Raw genomic sequence first — 26,541 nt, 5'->3', positions numbered from 1 at the left:
CTACCTTTCTCTATTAATTAAGTTAATTAAAGAATATTTTTGAAGTTATCAATATTTTAGAAGATATTAGTTTCAAATCTACCCTGTTATTATTATGTAGGCATTACACACACGTATATGTTTGATAAGTAAAGATCATCTTAATGATGTACTTTATAAACATTAAATTTCACTTGATTCTCTGGGTGATTGATGGTGGCCTAGGGGTAACATTCTTTGTAAATAGTCAGGGGTGACTTTGTGGCAAGGTTTGAATCCCTCCACCAGCCTACACTGATGACTGCGAAAGCAATGAAACACTAGTGTCTGTAAATATCCATCTAAGTATGTTTGTGTGTATATGCATATATATTTACGTGTAGACTGGTGGAAGGATTCAAACCTTGCCACAAAGTCACCCCTGACTATTTACAAAGAATGTTACCCCTAGGCCAAAAAAAAAAAAAGATTTTTAATTTATTTTTTTCAATAATTATATAAATATATATATATATATATATATATATATATATATATATATATATATATAATTATTGGAAAAAATAAATTAAAAATCTTTTTCTTTTTTTTTTTAAACAAGCAAAAGAATTTAAAAAAAAAAAAAAAAAAAAAGAATTATTTTTTAGCATCAGAAAATAGACAATTTTTTTCCGATATTCCACAAAGTTTAGATTTTTTTTTTTAAATTAGTATAGATATATAATTCATTGAGAGGATATAGTTCCTGGTCAGATGATCAGCAAGGAGCACTGCTTTAACCTTTATATATTAATATCATAATACTTGGACTTGGTAATAAATTTTAAAAGTTAATCCTATTTAAATTCTTTAAATCATTTTTTAGGTAACATTAAAACTTGAAGAAAATCATGTTCCTGAACAACTGATGCAGTACCACATAATGTGAGTGTTTTTTTTTTGTTTTTTTTTTTTTAATTTTAATTTGCTTCAAGTTAGAAAAAAAAATCTATTTTCAGCATCCTGATTGTACTTGCAACTGAATAAAACAAGTTTAGCACATTACACCATACCTTATGTTGTATCATAATTTTTTAATGTCCAACAAAATTTGATACAAAGTAACAAAAGAAAAAGCTAAGTAAAAGAAGAATTGATATGAAGAAAAAAAATCTTAAGAAATTTAATGCTTATTATAAAGAAGGGAAGGGGAGACAAATATTGTTAAGAGTGTATAAATATCCTTTTGTAAAATGATATAAAATCAGGTGACAAAACCACGAAAAAATATCTTTGCTACGCTACACAAGTAAAGTCTTAACTCTTTACTCAAGGTAATTGTTCAGTACATTTTTTCAAATCCCACACAAGTACCTTGTGGTGGCTTATTGCAACAACAAATTTTCTTTTTCCTTTTTTCTTCCAAAGTGAAATTCTTTGCAGGATGAGAAGTTGTCACAAAGATCCTTTTATATGATAAAGAGTTTCTTCTTCTTTATACAAAGTGAAGATAAAAATATAAATTCCTGGTTTGGCAAATGACTTCGGGGAAATTAAATCTGGACAGTATAGGAAGATGTGTGCAAAACAGGAAACTTTGATAGTATAGTCACATTAAAAGAATGAATAAAAGTTTTTGAGTTAGTATAGATGTAGAACAGTTGAGGTAGCAGGTTCAGTTCACAGGAGAAAATCAAGGAAAACATGATAGAAAGTGATAAAACTGGACTTAAAAGATAAAGACTTGATCAGAAATAGATTATTTTGCGAGTCAAGTTCTTAAAGCTGTCTAAAACCTGTTTAACATGTAAAATAGGCATTAAATTGATGATAATAATGTTTGACTAAAGGCTTAAACATGTATTATTAACAATAAAAGTTTTATTGATCTGTTAAAAATATGTAAAGAAACTTTTTGATGTGTGTAGATTTTTGTGATATATGTATCTCATTGTTTTCAAGTAAGAATGATTCGAACAGGTAATTTAATTTAAAAATTACATCATTGGTTTTATGTACAAGTATTTAAAAGTTGTGTGTACTTTAACAATTTTTTGTTTGTAAATAAGATGAGACTGGCAATTGCAATTTCCACTTGTTTATAAATTATATCAAGTTTAACAAATTCTACATTTTCTCGTTTCAGGGTTGAACAAGAAGACAAATTTGCACTGCTTTGTGCTCTTTTCAAACTTTCTTTAATACGAGGGAGAACTTTAATCTTTGTTAATTCTGTTGATCAGTGTTACAGGTAAGTCAGCAAACTGACTTTCATTTTTTTCCTCCCTTTTTATTCCTTTTGGTTTGGTGTGATGTGATTTTCATTTTCCTGTAACATTTTTAATTTGTCATTTTTAACTAGATTGGAAATTAATGTCTTGTACAACATTTGCTATGGGATCATTATTTTATTTATTCAAAATTCTTATAAGAAACCAATCATGTAAATTATTGAGATTTTGTTTATACCTGGTGCAAAGGTGGGTGGCGTGGAGATGACAATCCAAGAGGCATGACTTATAGCGTAACTGTCTTAGTATTAACATAAGTAGTTTTATTTTTACATAAAAGCACAAGTTATATATATTATTTTATTCAATTTAGGTAAACAAAATTACCATTTGTCACTACAGTAAATTTACTGTTTCAATCTAAAAAGATTTCATCAGGCAGCAGAGGCGTCTGTTCTTCAAGGTCAGACTTTTAATGCATTAAAAGACTGGACTTTTTTCTTTTCTTTTTTTTTTTTTTTTTTTTTTTTTGCAAGCTTGAAACAGTAAATTTATTGTAGCAACAAATGGTAATTTTGTATACCTAAATCGAATAAAATAATATTCTGCTCTTTTTATTGATCACTATCAACAACCTTGTTAAATTTAATGGATTTTAATTTTGGATATTTTACCTGGAATAAATGTATATAGCAAGAGAGAGAGAGAGAAAGAAAGACTTTTTATTTAGAATTTAACTTGATTAAAAAAAAACTACTGAAAATTTTATGATGTACATACCTGTCATGAAATGGAAATATCATATTCCAAAAATCACATAAATTGATCAAGTAATTTTATTTTTATAAAGAACAACATTTTTAAGTGATTAATGGGAATTCGTCATAACATAAATCTAATAGTTATATTTGTTGAGTTATCTCCCTTTGATTCTTAACATTATTTTTTTTCTCCATAATGCGAGACAGTTCCTATTTACTTGCCTCCCCACAAGGTAGAGTTAGACATAAGGTCGGTTTTTAATGAGGAAAATCCAGCTTGCCAAAAAAGGGGCACTCTGAATAGGAACAAAATATGAAAATTGTCTCGGTCAAGAAGGGTTTCTCCTCCACTGACTGAGAACAAAAAAAGTGAAGTGTAGCATCAGAACAGATACTATATTGTGATCTTAGTCTGAAGGCCAAAATACTCATAATTTTTTGTGAAAAATAAAACTTATTTTATTTATATATATATATATATATATATATTTTTTTTTTAATATTACATCTTTGTTCCATGATTTTTTTAAAGTTAAATTCTAAATAAGAGAAAGAGTGAAAGCAAGATGAGGATCCCAAACACATGGCTTACAGAAATACTGAGTATTATTACTGATGCAAGTGGTTTTCTTTTTGTTTTTTTATACGTACATAAGTTTATCTTTAAGAAAATGATCATTTTTAACTATATATCATTTGCTAACCAGTTGATCAGTCCTCACATCCTTATTTATCAAGAACCTTACATGACATCTAACTTGACTAAAATCCCCATAGCAACTGACTTTGATTTCAAATCTGTTCTAAATTATAAGATGAAGCCAGCCAACCAAGTACATACTACACATGGAATACATGATGGCCCTCTCCCCATCAATTGTATTATATACCCCATTGCACCTGAGAATTGTATCTACACTTCATCTTAAAGGCACACAACTCAAGAAATATATAACTTTTCTATCTAATCACATTGATGTATTTGTGTGTGTGTGTGTGTGTGTGTGTTTTTTTTTTTTTTTTTTTTTTTTGTTATTTTTTTCCCCTATTACTCAATAGATTGAGTTTTTTTTTTCTTATTTCTTTCACCTTTTTTCTCTATTCAGATTGAAAATGTTTCTTCAACAATTTGGTATTAAATCTTGTGTACTTAACTCAGAAATGCCTGAAACTTCAAGGTATGTATGACCCTCCCTCGCAATCTTGTTCTAAGATTTGCATTGTTTATCTATTGCACCTTTTTTGGCATATAATATACTAGTTTGCGTCATCCAGTTCGCTACTTGAAATTCTTGAAACAAAAGTTTTAAATAATAAAAACTTTATTCATAGCATTGTTGTGAACACAAAACAAATATTTGCATTTATTATTCATATAGATAGACAATAACATTTTAGTAATTTGTATCAAATGTTTTAAAAATTTTATTACTGCTCTCTACCGATCCAAGTTATAACAACAGGACCATTGCTAGTACCCTCAAAATGCAAATCCGGATGGTTCAACGCTTGAGGGTACAGCTCAATGAAGTTTCCGGCCACTTCTATGGTGTTCAGTGTGGTTTCAAGTGAGGGCCACATCATGCCACCTCACATCTTCGAAGTCAGCTTGAAAATTAACTTCAAAATGTATCTGGATGTGCTGAAGAGTGTGGTGATTCCCTGATGCAATCCAGGTGGCTGCTGACAGACTTTGGGTGTGGCAGCAGCCAGTAAGTCCAAAGAGATCAAGGCTTGACTTTAGAAGGAGTGCTACGACTTTGTACCTTCTTCACTGGTCCCCTCCTTCCCCAACCTGAACTCGTTTGGTCATACATCAAGAACATCATCAACATAACCTCCAACACAACCAAAGCCAGCCTGATCTCCGCCATCTGTCAAGTATTCACCGAGCTCCCAACAGTGCTTGTGGAAAAGGCATGCTCCCAGTTCTGGACCCATATCAATGATTGAGGCTGAAAGCGCCTACATTGAATAGATGTCAGTTCTACTACATAACCAAGTTATCTGTATTGATTTTTTTTCAATAAGTTTTGAAATAAAGCTGCAGTGTTTTCTTTAGGGTGACAATTTTATCGTTCCACCCTTTATTTATCCATTAATTGCAGTTAACTAGTGTTTTATTTATTTGATTTATATGAACTGCATTCAATAGGAAACTTACAATACTGTTTATCAAACCTATCCATTTTATTCACTTAAATTTATTTTTCAAATATGCAACCCAACAAGAATTCAACTGTTAACAATCGGTTTTCAGATACTCCTACAATTATGAAACTATCCATCAGGTGGACCACATGAACATATACAAAATTCTGTAAAATAGAATAAAAAATCGAGTGTACAAAATGAATACGTCAACACTTCTATAACCATAATTAAAAACAATAGTATGCAAACTCTTAGATATCGAGCCACATAACAGAATAATACAGCATTGAAAACTTCTAAAATTTTAAGACTTTGTTTGTGCATAATTTTAATGAAAGTAAAACTGATTTTATTGAAAGTACTATTATATTCTATTCACTTATGGTCTTTTATATTCAATAATTATGTAACTATTTACTGCGGGTTTTATTTAAAATTATTTAACTATTTATTTAATATTGATTACATTTAATAAATAAGTTAGAATGATATTTATTTCATAGTTAACTAATGAGATTATGTTAAACCAGATACCATGTTTATATTAACTAATGATTGCTTATCAGGCGTTCTTTATAGAATCTTATGGTAAATTTTTATTAGTTGCTATTATATTCATCCAAGGTTTAATGTTTGAAATGTCTACAACTAATCCTCACTTCATCTCTTTGATTTAACAATTTATCTCTTTCTGATAAGGTTATAATAGTAGCTGTGAAGGTTGTCACATTTCAGTTCAATATTCAATTGAATGAACGTATTATTTTAAGCATCTGTATAGGCAACTATGTTAATCATTTAAGTTTGAAATATGCATCATATTTGTTGATCTGTTACACTCAAATTTGAAATATTATTTTTTATCACTAACTTCAGATTGAATGAAAGCATCTTAAAAATACTTGTCTTTGTTTATTTATTCAACCATATTCATATGTATAATAAGAGCTTTTTTTTTTTTTTTTTTTTTTTTAAGATTTCACATTGTTGAAGAATTTAATCAAGCCATTTATAACATCATAATTGCATCTGATGAGCAAGTGTTTGAAGAACCACCCGAAGAAAATGAAAGTAAAAAGAAACCTGGGAAGTGAGTTGTCTTTTTTCCAATTCTATTTACTATGTGTTACGTAGATATTAAAAAGATAGGTACTTGTACAGTTTAATCAAGACATTAAAAAATGAAAATATTGAAAAAAAGGTTATATTGTACATATCCGTTATGGAACGAAGTTCTCTGAAAAAAAATTCACTTAATTTCATCAAGTAGTTTTTTTTGTACAGCGAAAAAATAATTTTTTATGATACCGAGCGAAAGGTTTGATTTTTAAGAAGAAAAGCTAGTATTAAGCATGAGGAGGGAGGGTCGGCGTTTCAAATTCAGTTATCTCCCCGTGGCATCTTCCAAAAATTCGAAGATGGCTGACTTAAACGTGCTCTCATAAAAATGTGTTTTTCAGTTGTAAAAAAAAAACTACTCGATCAAATTAAATGAAATTTTTTTGGGAGATCTTCAGTCCAAAATGGATACGTACAATGTAACTTTTTTTTCGATATTTTCATTTTTTAATGTCTTGATTAAACTGTACAAGTACCAAAAGATAATCTTTTCTATAATAGCATTGCATTTAAACCTTGTGCCATACATGCAAGCAAACCAAGTTGCCATTATTACAAAACGTTCATAATCATGCTTTGCTTGTTAGATGCTTGTTCTTGTATGCACCCATCCCATGATCCTTCCTGACAGAAGGGAACACTGCACACACGCAAACCAACCAAGTTGTCATCACCATTACATTTCTTATTAGAATGTTGAGACATAACATCTTCATTCTGTGACAAGCATGTACATCATAAAGATTTTTCAAGTCGAATTCTAAATAAGAACCCAAATTTTTATTTTGCAGTAAATGCATACAAATGACAAAATGTCACCTCTCTTTCTCGTCATCTTCACCCTATTGGAAACTCTTGCTTTTTTACCCTCTGGTGGTCTGTCCCTCAATCCCTGATTATTCTTTAAACTTTATATTTGATCAAATTTCTACATGTCTCTAATAATTTTAAAAATGTTTTTGTGTTTGTCAAAAGTGAAGGAAATATCTTTTAATATTGACTCATAATTATTGGAATTTGTCTCTCAAAATAAATTTGTCATTCTTTTCCAAAACAAAATGCTAATTCTTGTATCAAGAAACAATCTCAAGAAAATAGCTTTCTCTTCTTTGTATCATTGTTTTATTGAATTTATTTTAAATAACTTACAAGAATTTTTGACTGCAAAACTATTCTTTCTTTTATCTCAACTTACATATAAAATACACTTTGTGTGCATGAGTTTGTTTTTTATGGACTCCAAAACGATTGGGCCGATTCTTTTGAAATTTCACACAAAAGCACTTTGTGTCTTGGAATGTTCTTAGATAGGTTTTGTATCGGAATGCCTATAATAAGTATTTAAAATCTATGAATCTTATCAAAGAAGGAACAGTCTGATTTTGACCAAAGTTAACACTCTTATATAGCCTAACATCACAAGTGCATTTGAAAAGTTTTATAACTACACAAGCAGAAGGGCCCAGCATATAAAATCAACAGGAAGTTAGTAAGACAATAGTGTATTCAAAATGAATGTTCCATGATACTTGACTTTTGCATTTTAAACTTCAATTCAAATTATTATATAAAATAATTTTTTTATTTTTTAAAATCAACAGTAGGTTCTTTACAGTGCAATGTAGACTACAATGTATTGTGGACTAAGTCACTGTAGGGAGGCATGTGAAGCTTCTTCCTGGTGCACCGCAGTGAGTCCTTGACTAGAGCAGACAATCAATTTGATTAAGAAATTGTCGATTTCACCAATTTCAATGACAAAAGTATTTGAAGTGTGGAACAGTTTTTTTGGTCTTCATTAAACCCTGAGCAATGTCAGGTCTCCCTGCTAGTTTTCTATATTTCTTTGATTACTTTTAGCTAATTAATTGTTTGATATTATTCTATTATTTTCATATGTTGTGTGGCTAGGAATACCTTTACCTGCTCAATCTCTGATTAAAAAATATAAAGATGTTCATTGATCTAAATCAATAAAGCTTCCCTTTTTATATCTCTTTGCGATTTTTGGCTATATTTGTTGTTTTTATTAATTTTTATTCTTTACTTAAAACAGAATTTCAAACCTTGCAATTGCTGGTTTAACAATTTGAAGGGCAATTTTTGATTGAAAGAAAAAATGTATTTTTCAGAAAAACTCAAAATAAAGAATATGGTGTAGCACGCGGAATTGACTTTCACAATGTTGCAAATGTCATCAATTTTGAATTCCCAACCACTATAAATGCCTACATTCATCGAATTGGAAGGTAAGTGTGTGTTAATATATATATAATGAAATATGCATCAAGTTCGTTTGAAAGCCTAATACAACATAATATTAGGAAAATAAATATTTTACTTGTTTGAAATATTTGACTTTCAAGCGCACTTGATGCATATTTTATTTTATTCAAATTAAAACGTTTCTATATGTACTCTGATTCTTTGACGTTATTCTCGTGTTGTCTATGCACAGTTCAAATATTTCAAAATCAACTGCTAGAAACAACATGCAGCTCTTTACAAATAAACTTCTTTCTCCAAATTAACAACATGGCAAGGAAGAAGAAAAAAAGAAAAAAGAAACAACACACTGAAGATGGAGAATACGTCTGAAATATATTTGTGATAAATTTCAAACAAGTAAAATATTTGTTTATTTTCCTTATATTACGTTGTATTTGTCTTTCAAGCATGCTTGATGCGAATTTTATTCAAATTAAAACGTTTCTATATGAACTCTCACATTCTTTGACATATGTATATAATGGTTTTGTTTATAAAAAGTAGTAAACATTTACCAGTATATCCAAGTGAAAAGGTTTTCCAGTATTTGTCATATGATAAAAACTCTGAACTCTCACAATGCAGCTAAATTTGGAAAGCATAAACTTGTGCAAATTAGATTTTTAATGCATTTGTACCAAAGAAAAATACAAGGCACATCTTCAGTTATATACTAGTTACATCAATTGTTTGAAATTTTACAACCTTAGACAAGCTCCATATATATTTTTTTGTTTAAAAACTCTGGCTATACACTGCTTTTACAGAGAAATCAATAATTGCAAGATGGATTGGTGAGTCATTGAAAAATTGCTTTTCCAAGCAAGAAAACTTTTTAATATAACAAAATCCAACAAGTTTAAATTTTTAAAAAAGTTGGTGTTAATTGTAAAATGAATCCTTATTTATAGGCTGTGAAAACGGGTGTTTTCATCCCATCAACTGAATTTTTTTTATCACTGCTGATTTGAAAGTTAAGGATCCCTTTTAAAATGACAATTTTCGAAAGTAGAACTTCAACACCACCTCACTTTTAAAAGGTAGTAATGTTATTAAAACATTTTGTCTGCACATTTTTAAACTTAAATTTCGTTTCCTTTTCTGTTTTTGCTGTAAAGTAGACTGCAATTAAAAATGCAAATTATCGTCTGCTGAATTATATTTTTAAATGATTATTTAAAAAAGTTTTCATATTAGCATTCATCTAGGCCAGACTAATAATTTTTAAAAAATTAATTCTAGCAAAGTATCTTATATTGTCAGTATAATGTCATAAGTCAATCGTGAGAATACATACCTCTGCCTGATAACATAAGGGTGAGCCAAATTATTATCGGAGTTTTACTTCTCCATATTGTATAAGGCAGGGTTTTCCCAAACTTTAGGACGCCACGGAGCCCCTGAGCAAGGCAAAGGATTTTCATGAGCACTAACAAGATAATTTCTAAAATAAGAATGAAAAACATTAATTTCAAATTTTAACACTAACTAATGATACAACTATTTTTTTTTTTTAATTAATTAAAAATTGTTGCATTTTTTTGTTAATTTATTTTTTATTTTATTTTTCATGAACCATCTTGAAACTCTTTACACCTGTAGTTATGTATCATATCTTTTTCCAGTAAAAAAGATCAATAATTAAATATCTGCAACCATTCAATTTTTCCATATAAAGCATTTGGTCCTCTTTAAGAAAGGGCTTCTGTAATCCCTCAGCCTCATCTGTGGAGTCAACTTTGGGAAACCCTGATATAAGCTATTTCTGAAGTTATACCATGGAATTGTGGATAACTGAAAAGATATCTAGTCAGGTTGAAATTTTGCATGGTGATTAGTTATTGAAGAGTATCAGATCCATACATAAAATTTAGAAAAATTAGAAGTTGAAATTACATCCAAAATTTTGACCATATACTAAACATTTTGAGATCAAGGTCATATGAGATGCAGGATTTTATTTGCTACAATATGAACCAAGTAGTGAGTTTTTACTCTAAACAGAACCAAAGTTATTACAAAAAAAAAAAAATTTACCTTCTATGTGACCTTGGCCTTTAACCTAGCTATTCCAAAATTAAATAATGGCATTTCTTTGTTATGATAGCGATAATCAAAATATTGAATTTCAAGTAAAACCAATGGTATCTACGTAATTGTCATATTGCAGTAATGTAAATATCAAAAAATTATTAAAAATGATGTAGAAAATTATTAATGTAAACAGTTTTGAAGATAATTAGTAAAACTTAAGTATTTTTTGTTAATTTATTTTTTTTCTTTTTTATGAACCATCCTGAAACTCTTCACACCTGTAGTTATGTATCATATCTATTTCCAGTAAAAAAGATCAATTAAATGTCTGCAGCCATTTAATTAAGTTTAATATTTTTATTTATTTTCAATTGGCTTAAGATTTTCAAAGTTTTCAGAAAATAGTTATCTTCATTGTTATGATTTGAACTCTCCGGTTTCCTTTTTGTCAGCAAAACTCAAATTTCGTTGTCTTCAGAGGTAGATCATGATTGATATTTTGAAAAAGTTTGATGATTGATCAAGCAATAATCTGATTGGTGGAAATGATAAATTAAAATTGACTAGTCAGAAGTAAATTTTGTCACCTGAAATACTATTTGGTCTGACTTTGTAAATCCAATTTTTTATGTTAAATATGCACGAGACCTCATCTAAATTTTTGTTGTCCCCACATTTTTAGATGCCTAAGTATCTTCATAACGAGCTCTATATTGCACCTAAATTCAAAATAGCATTACAACTACTAAATGTATAAATTGAATTAATACGTTATAAAAAAGAAAACAGTACATTTTTGCTTTAAATTTGAGTATGAATTTTATTTCATTTTAACTATTTTTTTTTTTTTTTTTTTTTTTTCATTCATTTCATCCAGGACAGCTCGTGGTAATCGAAAAGGCACAGCTTTGTCTTTTGTGGAGATTGCAGATCAAGAAAACTTTGAGGCTGTAAAAGAATCTATGCTAAAAGCCAACAGTAAGTTTTACTGTAAAAACAGTATCTTGTAAATTTTTTGTATTAATAATTGTAGATTTAGCTTCATAAAATGTTTATTGGTCCCCCGATAAAAGGAGGGTGAACTTGTAAATTCATCCTTGTCCGTTTGTCTGTCCGCACTTTTCTCAATAACTACGCCTTGCAATTTTTTGAAATTTTGCACAAACATTAAATATGATATGAGTAAAAAAAGTAACAGAACAGATTTTCCGGAAAACTCCGGTTTCCCCCTAGGGATGCCTTTTGGGTTAAAATGGCTAAAATTGACACTTTTGTGCTTATTAAAAAAATTGTTGCCTTGGATTTTTATAAAACTTTCTGAAAAGTTGTAACTAACTGATTTCTATATAATTTTGTTTGTCTATACTTCGCGATAACTCTTAGGTGTGCCCCAGGGGCTCTTTTAGGGTTAATAAAAACACTCCATTTTTGGGACTATTTTACCATATTTGTCCAAAATTTTCTGTGTATGAATATTTAGCAGTTTTACATGGTGCTAAACTCAAATTTAAATATGTTAAGGCCTTGGGGAAACAAATGATGGACTTAGTCATTTTTTTGCATGGTGCAGAATTCAAATTTACATATGTTAAGGCCTAAATCTGCACCGTTTGTTCATTTTCATCAGAATTTGACATCCCCTGAGGTATTTGGAGCTAAATGGGGGTGGGGCAAATGCTGAACTTAGTCATTTTTTTTATGCCTCGTTCACTGTGCACTGACAGGGGACCATGCATGCTTCACTCGTTTTTGAGTCTGTTTGAATTGAAAAATTTTTTCTCCTTTTTTACTTTACAGATGAAGAAAATACTTTTAAGCCATATAACTTCCGGATGCAAGAAATCGAAGGATTCAGATACAGAAGCAAAGCAAGTTTGACTTTTTTAATCTTTTTTTTCTTTGTATTTCCTTTTTCCTTTCTATTTCTTTCTTTCTTTTTTTTTCTTTTTTTTTCTATTTTCTTTTTATTTTCTTTTTTAACTCATGAATATACTTAGTTATTAGTGAAAATTATTAGTGTACACCAAAAATTATGTAAAAATAAGCTAATAGAATTTTAAAGATGGTGGGATCCTTCTACCGCTCCAGAAGATATCTCACTACTGATGCAATTCTCTATCTATATAAAAGCCAAGTACGTCTGAGGATGGAATACTGCTGCCATATCTGGGCAGGAGCTGCTAAAAACAGCCTATTCTGCCTTGACAGAGTACAAAATAGACTTTGTGGCTTAGTGGGGGATGCCCTTTTCTCTACCCTGCAACCTCTCTCCCACAGAAGAGACGTTGCAAGCCTATCCTTGTTTTATCGTTATTTCCATGGCAGGTGCTCATCTGAACTCCAATCTCTGGTCCCCCCTCGCCAATCTTTCACGAAAAACACCCGTCTAGCTGGATTCACTGTGAAAAATTTCCCCCACTCTTTATCTGTGCCTAAATCAAAACGTGGATTCCATGAACAAAGCTTCTTTCTTAGAACTGCACGCATGTGGAATTCTGTTCCGTCTGCCTGCTTCCCACCTGACTACAACTTGGATGTCTTCAAGTCCAACATTAACAAATTCCTAATGAACTTACCCCTTAAGTAAACACTTCATCAAATCTCCACACTAACGTACTGTACTTGCAATAACCCTTATCCCTGAGTGGCTTCTGGGCCTTGATAAGTGGTGACCACTGTGTAAAAAAAAAAAAAAAAAAAGTTACTATTCCGAGGCTATGAACTCTGAACTACATTCATGTCAAGCCAGTATGTTAGAGAAAATTATCTCTTTTAAAATGAAGACAACACACTGGCTTGTCATTTGGAGTTTGTGGGGTTCAGATAAAAAATTAAAAAAAAATTTTTTGTGTGTACACTTACGTTTTCACATAAGTTTTCCTAATGTTTTATTTTGAACGCCCATAGTTTACTTAAGTGTCAATAAAAATAAGCATCTTTCTTTCTATTTATTTTTTATTTCTATCTTTTTTCTAATTTGATTTCTCTTTAGGTTTTTTTTTGTAGTAGGGGAGATCTAATTTTCTTCTTATTTCATTTTATTTCAAATTTAAATATTTTCAAATACTTTTTTTATAATGCCTACAACCTTAACAAAATGGTATTCACATCAACACTGAATTGAATTTTTCTTTACAAGGTAATCACCACTTTTCAAGGCCTGAAGGCTACTTGAGAATATGGTTTAATAAGTGTACTGTAGCTGTCAAGACAACCGCATAGTTATTGTTAGTGGGAATTTGGTATAATTTTTTTTTTTTTTTTTTTTTGTAACGGGACAGCTCGGCAAGAACTTGTTTACATTGGGCTTGAAGACGACCCTATTGTAGTCAGCTGGAAAACAGGCCAGCAGAACAGTTCCACAGATCGGCAGGTGTAGAAAATAAGCTTTCTTCATGATATCCATGTTTAGTTTTAGGCACAGATAGTGGAGAAAATTGTTGATAGTGGTTGTAGCTAGACAAGTATTTTTATTTTTTTTTATGAAAGTCTGGCAAGATTGAATCTTAGATGAGCATTTGCCATGAAAATAATGATAGAGCAGAGACCTGTTTATAACATTTCTGTGGAAAAGAGGTTGCAGGGAGAAGAAAAGAGCATGACCTACTAAGTTTTGAAGCTAGTTTTGAACTCTGTCAAGGCAGAATAGGTATCCGAGCATCTCCTGCCCAGATGTGGCAACAATACTCCATCTTAAGCTGTACTTGGCTCTTATACAGATAGAGGATTACAATGTTAGTGAGATATTTACTGGAGCGATAGAATCATTCAATCATTTTTCCAGCGATCTTGGAAAATAATTTTATATGATTAATGATCTATCAAAAATTATCCATTTTATTTTTATCTATTGAATATATTTTTTAACTTTTTTTTTAACGTTTGTTGCATTGTGGAAAGATATTTTTTTAAAATTTTAATAAAGATGCATAGATTAAACTTTTTTGTAAATTGTATTTATTTAAGGATGCTTTAAGAGCCTGTACTCGAAAAGCCATTAAGGAAGCCAGGTTAAAAGAAATCCGTCAAGAACTTCTCAATTCTGAGAAACTAAAGGTAAGACGGTCTTTTGCTAAAAATCTGAACACTTGTAGCTTTATAAATATGCATCATTTCTTGTTTGGAATAATATCAATAATTGAAAAGTTGAATTTCAACTAAAAGCTGTGTTATCTACTTAATTGTCATGTCAAAATTAGTAATATATCCAAATATTATGAAAAATGATAAAGCAGAAAATTAATTAGGTGCTTTTTAAGATAGTCGACAAATCAATTTTTTAAATGTTTTTTTTTTTTAAGCAAAACAATATTACATATATAATTGTCATGTCAAAATAGTAAAATTATCAAAATACTTATGAAAATTCCTCGAGTAGAACAACTGCTATTGTGTTTTTAGCAAAAAAAAAAAAAAAAAAAAAAAAAAAAAGAAGCCTATGGCTATAGACAACAAATATTATAGCCATGAACAAGTAATCTAAAATATTCGTTTCAGGTTATGTTCACTGTGTGTAGACTCTTACTGTTTACTTTATAACGTCTAAGGAAAATGCAATTTTCCGTAAAAATTACTTTTAACTATAAATAATTTTCTACTCCATGAATTTTCGTAATTTTTTTATATATTACTATTTTCGGGATAACAGATAAGTATGTAATATTGTTTTTGCTTAAAATGTTTTTTTTTTTTTTTTTTTTAAATTGATTTGTCTACTCTATCTTAACAAGCAAAAATAAAAATTGCTTTTGAAAAAAAAATTGCAAGTTTTACTAAAATAATAAACAATAGTTCTTATAACAGGGGAGGTAACTGCATGAAGTCAGGTGAGGTAACTACATCATGAAAGTAAATGTCTTATGTAATGTAGTGATATTTTACTAATTTTGACAGGACAATTAAGTAGATAACATTGCTTTTAGTTGAAACACAATTTTTTGATATTCGTTATTCTGAACAAGAACCAATGCATCTTTTAAGAAAATAAATTCTTCAAATTTGGATTTTGTTTTATTTTACTTTATGTAAAATTGTATCTTTATAAATATTAGCCTTTTGTGTAATTTTTAAATTTTATGAGAAGCTTACATAGAAATCTGAATATGTGTTAAAGTGTCATGCGTCGTGTTTGTCAAAATAAATTTGCACAAAGTTGCAACAAAAATAAAAATTTTGGAAACTAGTGTAATCATCTAATCTTTTTATTTGTTTATAAGACCTATTTTCAAGATTATACTCGAGACAAACAGGTTTTGCGTCATGATAGAAAGTTAAAGACTACGCACAAACAACTGAAGCTGGAATTTGTACCTGATTACATTGGTAAGTTTTTTTGTTCTCTTTTTTAATTTATTTTTAATTCAATCAGTCCAGCCGGATCTATTGTGTTCATTAACAAGCAACTGTTTTGTTGATCTAAAAAAAAATATTCTCATCTGAAAATATAATTCAAAATGTTTTTAAAAAGCTTGAAATTGAAATTCTTATTAGGTTAATGAATGATACAGCTTTTCTTTATATATCAGATTAGTGTGATACTATAAGTTCCACCTCCTAACAGATTGGAGAAAAAGAAATATAACAAAAGAAGAGGAAATGGGAATATTGTGGTAGACAAAGGGGTGCTAAGGTGTGGTTGTAATTAGGATGTTACAGATAATAAGAATGTGGTTGTTTTTAAGTGCTGTTGTAATTACGATGTGACAGGGGTTTTATGATGGTGGGGAGCGGTTTGCAATGCTTTACAACAACCAGTTGGCAACAATTAGGAGTTCAGTGGACAACAGTCCAGTTGTGGCTTTGACACGGTTGAACACAAATCATAGCTCTGAGCAGATGGGATAAATGAATTGATCGATGGATGGACAGTAGATGTAGATGTGGACTTTAATATTAGTGTCGGGGGTATCACACACGTACCCAGACTCCAACTAATATATACAGAATGTGTTGGATGTCCTTTCTTTTGTTCCCATATTTGATTTTAATTTTACACTTGTAAACCTGTGAACACCCTCTTTGGCAATGGCTAATGCGTAAAAGACTGCAACGCAACCAGAATCAAAATGAGAGAAGATGAACATTGGGGATGGTGAGTTGTTGGCAGTAGACCACGTGGCGTTCCATTGGTGCAAAAGTTTTTGTCAAAAATCTTTATTCATAAAAATGATATTTGCTCTCTGTAATTTGATTTTTATTAACTAGGTTATAAAAATAAGTGTTTATGAGTGTAAGGTGGTCAATGCGACAATAGCGTAGTGATCGGTAGTGGTGGAGGATGGCTAAAGGAAAAACTTGTTTACATTGGACTTGATGACAGACATTTTGTAATCGGCTGGAAAGCAGGCCAGCAGTACAGTTCCACAGGCAGCAGTTCTAGGAAAGAAGCAACAAATTCCAAGTCAGCAAACCAAGTTTTCAATTGACCTCCCTCCTCTCTTATGCCATCCCAGTAATTACACCCCCTCCTAACCAACAGAAAAAAATGGTATCTAATTGATAAATGTGCCAAAAGATTATGGCAAACAGACTTTAACAATCCACTTTGTTGATTTAATGAATGAAATAAATTTTCTCAATGCCTATAAATATTATTTATACTTACTAATAGGATACCAATTTTTCTTTTGGTTGGGCTGGTGCTACCAGATCAGGCTGCCTATTGGCTTTCTGAGACGAAATGCGCCTACATCGATTTCTGTTTTTGTTTTCTATTCTCTTTTGTAAAACTTAATTATGTTCTACAAAAATAAAAACAAAATCAACAGCCCCTCTCTCCTTCTCCTTTCTTTTTCCTTCCCTACTTCCCGGTCCTAGATATGACCTTAAACTATATCTGATGGTGAGGCCCCAGTTTGCGGGTTTTGGGGAGCGTGGAGCCACCCTTTAATTGCCATTGTTCTCAGGTTCACTCTTACCCAGAGTGGTAGTACCTGTTAAAAAAATAAAAATAATAAGAATAAAATAAATAATAATAAATACATTCTATTAAAAAATTACTCTTCAAAATTTGATCAGATTCCTATGTACCCTGTCGGCAGGGTATCAGAATATGCCGACTACCCCCCTGCAGAGAGTAGAAGTCCTTCAATGGGGTTACCTGTTGGCCGTAGGTAGCGACCCGTAATACCCTTAGGACTGGATCCTGGTGGTTGAGAGATTTGGAGGTCAGGATTTAGTACTCCCACTTCCTAACACACCACTTTGGCCCTTACTGGGCTAGACGGGCGGTCGGAGGGGCCCGATCCGACCAATCAGCTGGTCACGTCAAGCCCCACCATATATCGCCCCCCCCCTAAACCTATCATCAACACAATATGCCTATCCCTTCCCCACAAATAACATCTACTCCCTAATATATGGTGGAAAGCAGTGGCTGAGGGTCAATCGACGAAGTGAAATATCTATGACCTGGCTGCAAACCCTTTAATTACTTCGTATCCCAAAGTAACATCAAAGGAAAACAGGTGCTCATAAATGATATCACATAAATCGAGTATATCACCTTTATATCCTTGTTGAGCCTGGGCGAATGGGTTTCCTCCCAGGCACTTCCCATATAGGGCTCCGAGGTGGGTGGGGAACAAAGATGACGAAAAAACCAACCTTTTTGATTATGGCTTTTTTTACCCCCAAAAAAAAGAAACTTCTCTGACGTTTCCGACATCTCAAGTTCAGAGGGCGAACAGAAGTGCTTAATCAATGAAAACACAAGTTTAGTAATGGAAACACTTGAAAAAAATGAAATAAAATTTCACCTTTTACAATGGAAAAAAAATTTTCTCTCAAAAATTAAACCCAAAATGATAAAACGACTGCAAAATAACACCATACTTATCGAATTGAAACAAAAAACACAAGCTAAAGAAATTCTCAAATGGCAAACCTTTAACAATATCAAAATTAAAACTTATCCCCACCCATACCTAAACTCCTCAAAAGGAGTCATTAGATGCAGCGAACTATCAAATTGCTTGCCTGAGGAAATTTTATCTAATCTAGCATCCCAAAGTGTTACAGATGTAAAAAGAATAAGAATAAAACGAAATGCAGAAACTATATTGACAAATACATATATACTCTCCTTTGACTCCACAAACCCCCCCAAGTGAGATTAAAATCGGATACCTGAAAGTGAACGTTGAAAAATACATCCCAAACCCTCTAAGGTGCTACAATTGTCAACAATTTGGACATCCCCAATCCAAATCACCAATATGTATAAGATGTGGTGAAAACTCAAAACATAGTGACTGCAAAAAAGACCCCAAATGCTCAAACTGTAAGGAAAACCATTCAGCTGACTTCAAAGGATGCAAAACGTGGCTAAAAGAAAAAGAAATAACAACAATAAAGTACACAAAAAATATAACCTTCTCGGAAGCCAGGAAAATTATGAACGCAAGATACTCAGAAGTAACCAAGAATGCTAAAATACACACAAACCAAAGTTGTCAAAGTTATACAAAAAATCCTCCAGAAATAAAAACTGAAGAAATATCTCAATTGATTAAAAGAGATGAAAAACCTAATGAAAGAAATTAAAACACTAATCCTGAACTCTGGAAATAATCAATCTATAAAAGAGAGTACAACAAAAAAAACAGAACCAACAAATTAAAAAACTCAAATTAAATCAAACAAAGAAAAAGAAAAAAACTCACCAAATGAAACAACACCATCACCCAATAAAACGAAAACTAAAGAAAAAAACTAACAAACCAAGATCTAGATCCCAATCAACCTCAAGAGGAGGAGACAAAATAGGAACACTGGAGGAGAAGGAAGTAGAAGACAAAACACCCCCAGACAAATAAAATGACAGACCACAATAAAAAAAAACTCAAACTATCATTTAATGGAACTGCCGAGGACTTAAGGCAAACATAAACGACTTGCTACTGTTAATATCTAAACTACGACCTGCTATCATCTGCCTCCAGGAAACATTCCGAAAGACACACGATAACATCACTATAAAAAACTACACCCAATGCAACTTTATACACAATACTGGACAGAGGGCCTCCGGAGGTGTATCGATTCTAGTTAGAAACAACATCCCTCAGAGCAAAATAACTCTAGACACCACATTACAAGCAATTGCTGTGAAAACCACTTTACATAAAACTATCAACATTTGCTCCATGTATATCCCACCACATGACCCCATAAATGAAGCCAAAGTCAACAAAATAATAGAACAACTTCCTAAACCATACATCCTACTAGGAAACTTCAACAGCCACAACATCATATGGGGAAGCAATAAAGCAGACATAAAAGGTAAAAAACTAGAAAATATCATCAACAATAACAATCTGTCCCTCATGAACCAAAACTCCAATACATATCTCCACCCTGCCTCAGGTACATACTCAGCCATTGATTTGTCGCTATGCGACCCAGCAACATTAATGGACTACAGCTGGCAAGTGTATGATGACTCATGTGGTAGCGATCACTTTCCCATCATACTTGAAAACTCAATTCCGATTGAAGATAACCTCCCCAGATGGAAGCTAAATAAAGCAAATTGGGAGAAATATAAAACCCAATGCAATGCAAAACTAATAGACAAAGATGAACCGGAGAACTCTATGGAACACTTCACTGATACGTTGATGTCAATAGCTGGGGAATGTATACCCAAAGGCTCCAAATCCAAAAAATATAAAAGACCTTGGTTTAATGAAGATTGCCAAAAGGCGGTAAGATTACGTAAAGCTGCACTGCGAAAAGTTAAAAGTTGTCCCACTACCCACAATCTAGACCAATTCGAACAAAACCGAGCAAAAGCCCGTAGAACAATTAAGGAGGCTAAAAGAATGTCATGGAGAGTCTATATCAGCAAACTGAACTCTAACACCAAAACAAAACAAATCTGGAATATGGTTAGAAAGATAGCTGGTAAAAATCAACCAACACCGCTAAAACACCTGTCAAAAGATAATACAAAAATAACCAGCAAAAAAGATATAGCAAATGTACTCGCAAAAACCTTCTCAAAAAACTCCTAGCAAAAATTATAAACCACAATTCAAAAAAATCAAACTAGATGCTGAAAGAAACAAACTAAACTTCAACTCAGACAATGTAGAAGACTACAACAAACCTTTCACCCTATCTGAATCAACCAACGCCATAAACAGTTCACACAGCACTGCAACAGGGCCAGATGAGATCCACTACGAGTTCCTGAAACAACTACCTCAAAAATCCTTAATCTACCTCCAAAACATCTTCAATGACATTTGGATCAGGGGTAAACTCCCTGACATATGGAAACAAGCAACAGTGATCCCCCATCCCCAAACCTGATAAAGTTAAGTCTGATCCCACAAGCTACCGACCCATAGCATTGACAAGTTGCGTATGCAAAACATTTGAAAGAATGCTAAACAAAAGATTAACCTGGTACCTCATAGCAAATGGCCTGATAACAGACCTCCAAAGTGGATTTAGAAATAAAAGAAACATCATTGACAACCTGGTACGCCTGGAAACTTTCATTAGAGAGGGGTACATAAAAAAAGAACACATAACGACCATCTTCTTTGATTAGGAAAAAGCCTACGAGACAACATGGAGATATGGCATTATGAAAGACCTGCACAATCTAGGTCTAAAGGGAAGACTACCCAAACTAATAAGATTTTTTATCTGACAGGGACTTTAGGGTCCGTGTGGGATCCACCCTTTCTGACCTCGAAAACCAGGAGGAAGGGGTCCCACAAGGAAGCATACTATCAGTCACTTTATTTAATATAAAGATTAACAATATTACCAAATGCCCAAGTCCTGGAACCGACTGCTCCCTATATGTCGATGACTTCTTGATCTGTTATAGATCAAAAAATGTCCAAACAATAGAGTGACAGTTGCAGCTGAACCTAAACAAAATAAACCGGTCGGCCACAGAAAATGGACTTAAATTTTCCGAGTCTAAAACGAAGTGCATGCACTTCTGTAATATTAAAAAAATGCACAACGATCCAACTCTCAAACTCGATGGCAAAAGAATTGATATTATTGATCAATATAAATACCTAGGGATCATTTTTGACAAAAAATTGAATTTTATTCCCCATCTGAGATATTTAAAGCAGAAATGCCACAAAGCACTACAATTATTAAGAGTTGTCGCTAACACAGACTGGGGAGCAGACCAACAAACGCTCCTAAAACCATACAGAACTCTAATTCGTTCGAAACTGGACTATGGCTGTTTCATTTATGGGTCAGCAAGGCCTTCCTACATAAATATCCTTGACCCCATTCACCATGAAGGACTAAGACTAATCTTGGGAGCATATAGAAATCCCTCAAAGAAAGCCTATATGCAGAAGCCCACGAAGCACCCCTAAAGCTCAGACGGGAAAAACTTGGCTTACAATACTACCTGAAACTAAAGTCTTTCCCAACAAACCCCGCTTATCAATGTACCTTTGACCCCAAATATAGAAACCTATTTAACAGAAAAGAAAAAGCCATAAAAACCTTTGGACTTCGAATGGAAACCAGTATAGAAGAATCTCAAATTCCAATAACAAATATCCACCATTCTGTAATATCCGAAAACCCACCATGGACTATGAGACAACCAGATGTAATGCTGAACTTAAATGAAAATCAAAAATCAAAAACAAATCCTGCCATATTTCAAGAAGAACTTTAAAATATCAAGCTATGCTACTCTGACTATACATACATATACACAGATGGCTCGAAGGATAATGATAGAGTTGGATGTGCAGCTACCTACGATAATACAAAAATTAGCAAACGACTGCCGAATGAAGCCTCTATATTTAGTGCTGAAACCAGAGCCATAGATTTTGCACTGGATATCATTGCTGAAGAAAACTCAAAAAAATTCATTATATTCTCTGACTCCTTATCCGTTTTAACAGCTATAAAAAATAGAAAACAAGAGAACCCCACAATTATTAAACTCTTAAACAAAATAAATTTCATTACCGACCAAAAGAAAATAATATTCACCTGGATCCTTAGCCACATGGGAATCGGGCAATGAAAGATCCGATGCTATGGCTAAGGAGACAATAAAGTTGAACCTTGATGAGTACAGGATCCCATACACGGATATTAGACCCTTGATCAACAGCCATATACTTGGGAAATGGCAAAGTCAATGGAATAAAAATACAAATAACAAATTATACAATATAAAACCCACACTTGGAGAGAGGAGGCAGGATTATCAAAAAACAAACAGAAAACAAAATGTCATTTTAACAAGACTTAGAATAGGTCACACACACTTAACCCATTCCTACCTCCTAAAAAGAGAAACTCAACCCCAGTGCATTCCCTGTCAAGTACCACTTATTGTAAAACATTTACGAACTGAATGCAGATCTTTCACAAATTAGGAAAAAACACTATAAATAAATAGATCTTCAAATAATCTTCAAAGAGAACAACACCAGAAAAATCTTATCTTACATTAAAGAAATAGGACTCTTCCAAAAAATATAACCTGCAAAAGCATCCTGCAAGACAGAACAAAAATGATAAAATCCACTATAAAACAACCAAACCAAAAGCTACAAACTAACGATTGAAAATACAAAGAGCTTCAAGAATAAAAGTCTCCTATAAAATAACTGGATACAACATCAAATACTATCCCCAAAATGACTAGATTCAGCATTCAATGGCCCAGAAGGGGTTGATAGAAAAAAAAAACAAAAAAAAAAACAGCATTAAATGACCCACAAAGGTTGATATGCTGATTAAAAAACCCATCCATCCATCCATCTTTTGGTTGGGGGGGGGGGTTGATTACTGGAATGGCATAAGAAGAGAGGAGGGAGGCCAATTGAAAACTTGACTTGCTGACTTGGAACTTGTTGCTAATTCTCATATCCTTGGCATTCATTGATGGAATCGTGGATGGGCCATTTTGATTTATAATATTGCAAATTCTGTTAGAAATATTCTTAATGAAACTTTTTAGGGCAATTTGCATAAGTGACTTTATACAACTTATCAACTGTTACATGAGAAGAGGCTATATATAAACACTCAAGAAAGAACCTTCGATGAGCAGAGCTAAAAAAAAAACAAAAAAAAAAAACGAATTTACTGCAATGACGAGAGGAGCTCGAAAAGAATTTACTGAAAGGAATGAAAACTCTTCTCCTCACCTCTGTTACCTAATTTTCTTCAAAGAAGAATGTTCTCCAGAACAACCATTTTGGAAACTAGCCATCTTCAAACTGACATGAGTATTACCCTTTATTGTATTTGCAATTATAATTAAATATAAGTCTTTAAATGCAATAACTTGTTGGTTTTCATTGTCTTTGCCCAAAAAAACGCAAGGTTGTTCTGCTACAAAAGACTGTTCTTTTCTATAAACAAAAAAATGTTAGAAATAACTCAAAATTTCTAACAATTCACTTGTACTCAATTCACCCTAGATGAACACAATCACAGATCTTTATTAGTGTTATAGCTTTATTAATATTACTCTTATGTGGTATCGGTCTTAATTGAATATTTTAAAAACTTCTTTTTTTTTTCTTTTTTTTTTTTTTGCGGGGGGGGGGGGCAGAATTCCCCCTATATTAAAAACGAAAATATTTATATGATGTACTTACCTGTGACAAAATGAAAATATCATATTTCAAAAGTCATGAATTAAGTAGTTTTTTTAAAAATCTTTTATAAAAATCATTTGTAAGCGATTAATGGAAATTGTAGGCATAAACATAAAAATGGCGGTCACTCTTTGGAGACTCAAAAAATGTAATTTTCTTGTTTAAGAATAAAACTACTTGATCAATTTGATTTTTGGAATGATATTTTCATTTCATCATGAGTTTGTACATCATACAGAATTTTTTTTATTTGTTATAGGGAGAATTCTGAACAAGAATCTCTTTTCTTCGTTCAGCTTTCTAACATTACTAGTGTTATGTTTTTATTTAAAGTTTTATTTTTTTTATTGATTTCAATTTGTACCACTAAAAATTAAATGTATCTTTATTTTTTTTAGTGCCTAAAACCTTGAAAAATACAGTTCCACAAAATCAAAACCTAAATAAGAATGAACAGCAATCAAAACAGTTCAACAAAAGGAAACCTGGGCGTAATTTGGTATGTTTACTTGGACTTAAATAAGATTAAGATTGACGTTTTTCTTTTTACTTCAAAATGTTAAGAAATATTACTATTATGAAATATTGTTACTGTGAAATCATGAATGTTTGGTTTCCATGTTATGTATAAAAGTAAAATATATATTTTTCTTATTATTTTAAGATTTTCATAACTTTAGAATTAGACATCCATCCTTAAGAATAAACTGTCAATCTTATTAAATATTTTTTTGTGCTTGTCCAGAATTGTTCTGAAAGAAAATATACACCAAAATTCATGTAAATTGATCAAGTAGATTTATGTTTAAATTAGAAAATGAAATTTTGCCAAATGAACAGCAATGATATTGTAATACCTTATTGAAAGAAAGGGAAATAACTCTAAATAATTCAAACTTACAAGATTTTAGAAAACTATTTTTAATATGGAGACATTGGAAAAACTCAGATTAACTTAATTATTTTCTTTATAAAAATAAAATTTTTATCAATTTATGTGATTTTTGGAATACGTTGTTCTCTATCACGGGTAGATCATACAACTTTTTCTTTATTTTTGTTTTTTAGTATATGGACAAGCATCTTTTTTTTTTTTTTCTGAATTAGGCTTCCTTAATATAATTTATTTAAGCTGATGTTGGTCTTAGACCAAGATAGATTTAATTTAGATCAAGTTATCTTGCTTGACTATTTATTATAGATTTGTCGAACTCGTTCGATTTGAGAATTTGAAAATCTAAATAAAAGAAAAAAAATTATTTTTAAATTACTTGTTTAGTTTTACAAATATTTTAAATATGTATTCACATTAATTTTTTATTTTTATTTCGGACTATTAGTCTCATCTTTATTAGTTGTTGTTTTTGGATCTTTTTATTGGTGCACAACGTTTCGGCCAAATTCACATTTTATAACAATTTAAGAATTTTGTATCATAAAAAGTAATTTAGCTAAAATGTCTCGGTAAATGGTTCCAATTTTATTGTTTTCAGCAAAAAAGAAAGAATTTTCTTTTTTACTAGCAGTTCAGCCTGGCTTTGCTCGGGCTCTATAAATTGCCCTATGTGTGAATGCACTGTATGTAAGATTTCAAATGTTTAGACCAAAATTTGTTTGAGTAATTTGGTAGAGACTGCAGAGGTCAATTTTTTTTAACTTTGACCCCAATTTTGACCCCTTAACAAATCATTTTGGTCTCAAATCAAAATATAAAGTTTTACCCATGTCACCTAAAATTTTAAGTCTTTAGACCCAAAATTTGCGGAGGGATTTGGTAGAATCTGCAATAGTCAACTCTTTCAACTTTGACCTTTCAGCAGCCAAATTTTTGCTCTAAAACTGATTAAAATGCTGCTGCATGTCTGAATACTTGTTAGGTATATAGAGTTTTCAAAGGTCAAATCAATGAACTTTGACCTCTTGACAGCCAAATTTCTGACTGAAAACCGATTAAGATTTTCTCAAATTTCAATACCCCTTATGTCAAATTTTGAGTCTCTAGACCGAAAATTGACAGTTATTTCGTAGGGAAATGTACACAGACACACACATATTTTCACTTTTATAGATATATCGATATATTAAAATTTTTACACCAAAATATACAACTAAATTTATTGATTGCTGTATTTTTATTCAAATATATTTTTTCAAAATGTAAAAAAAAAATATTTTGAGGAAAATTCATTATTAGAATAATACAAATTTTTATTCTCTATAATCTTAGGTTATTATTTTAATAAAGTTAAACTTTATCTTTCTTTTCTTACAGAAGCAGAAATCAGATCCACTGAAAAATTTTCAATTTCATTCCCACAGCAAAAAAAAGAAAGCAAACTGATGTATTTATAAAGTCAAATAATAATAAAAGGAAACATTTTTATTTTT

At 31.4% G+C, this 26,541-nt stretch overlaps 1 protein-coding gene across 2 annotated transcripts in view; it reads left to right on the top strand.

Moving 5' to 3' along the window:
• The window catches only part of LOC145283655 (putative ATP-dependent RNA helicase DDX56), a 74,776-nt gene extending 48,235 nt beyond the window's left edge, over window positions 1-26,541 (top strand). For both annotated transcript variants that reach the window (XM_080132651.1, XM_080132650.1), the window contains exons 7-17: window positions 845-903; window positions 2,105-2,209; window positions 4,057-4,128; window positions 6,081-6,194; window positions 8,356-8,472; window positions 11,403-11,503; window positions 12,323-12,393; window positions 14,492-14,581; window positions 15,742-15,847; window positions 24,552-24,652; window positions 26,426-26,541. In XM_080132651.1, coding sequence (XP_079988777.1) covers window positions 845-903; window positions 2,105-2,209; window positions 4,057-4,128; window positions 6,081-6,194; window positions 8,356-8,472; window positions 11,403-11,503; window positions 12,323-12,393; window positions 14,492-14,581; window positions 15,742-15,847; window positions 24,552-24,652; window positions 26,426-26,494 — 1,005 coding nt within the window. In that variant the 3' untranslated portion in view covers window positions 26,495-26,541. The remainder of the gene's footprint in view (window positions 1-844; window positions 904-2,104; window positions 2,210-4,056; window positions 4,129-6,080; window positions 6,195-8,355; window positions 8,473-11,402; window positions 11,504-12,322; window positions 12,394-14,491; window positions 14,582-15,741; window positions 15,848-24,551; window positions 24,653-26,425) is intronic.

Source organism: Euprymna scolopes, chromosome 8 (genome assembly GCF_053919585.1).
Source record: "Euprymna scolopes isolate OS-2025 chromosome 8, ASM5391958v1, whole genome shotgun sequence".
NCBI lineage: Eukaryota > Metazoa > Mollusca > Cephalopoda > Sepiida > Sepiolidae > Euprymna > Euprymna scolopes.
This window is presented reverse-complemented; position numbering and strand designations above follow the sequence as displayed.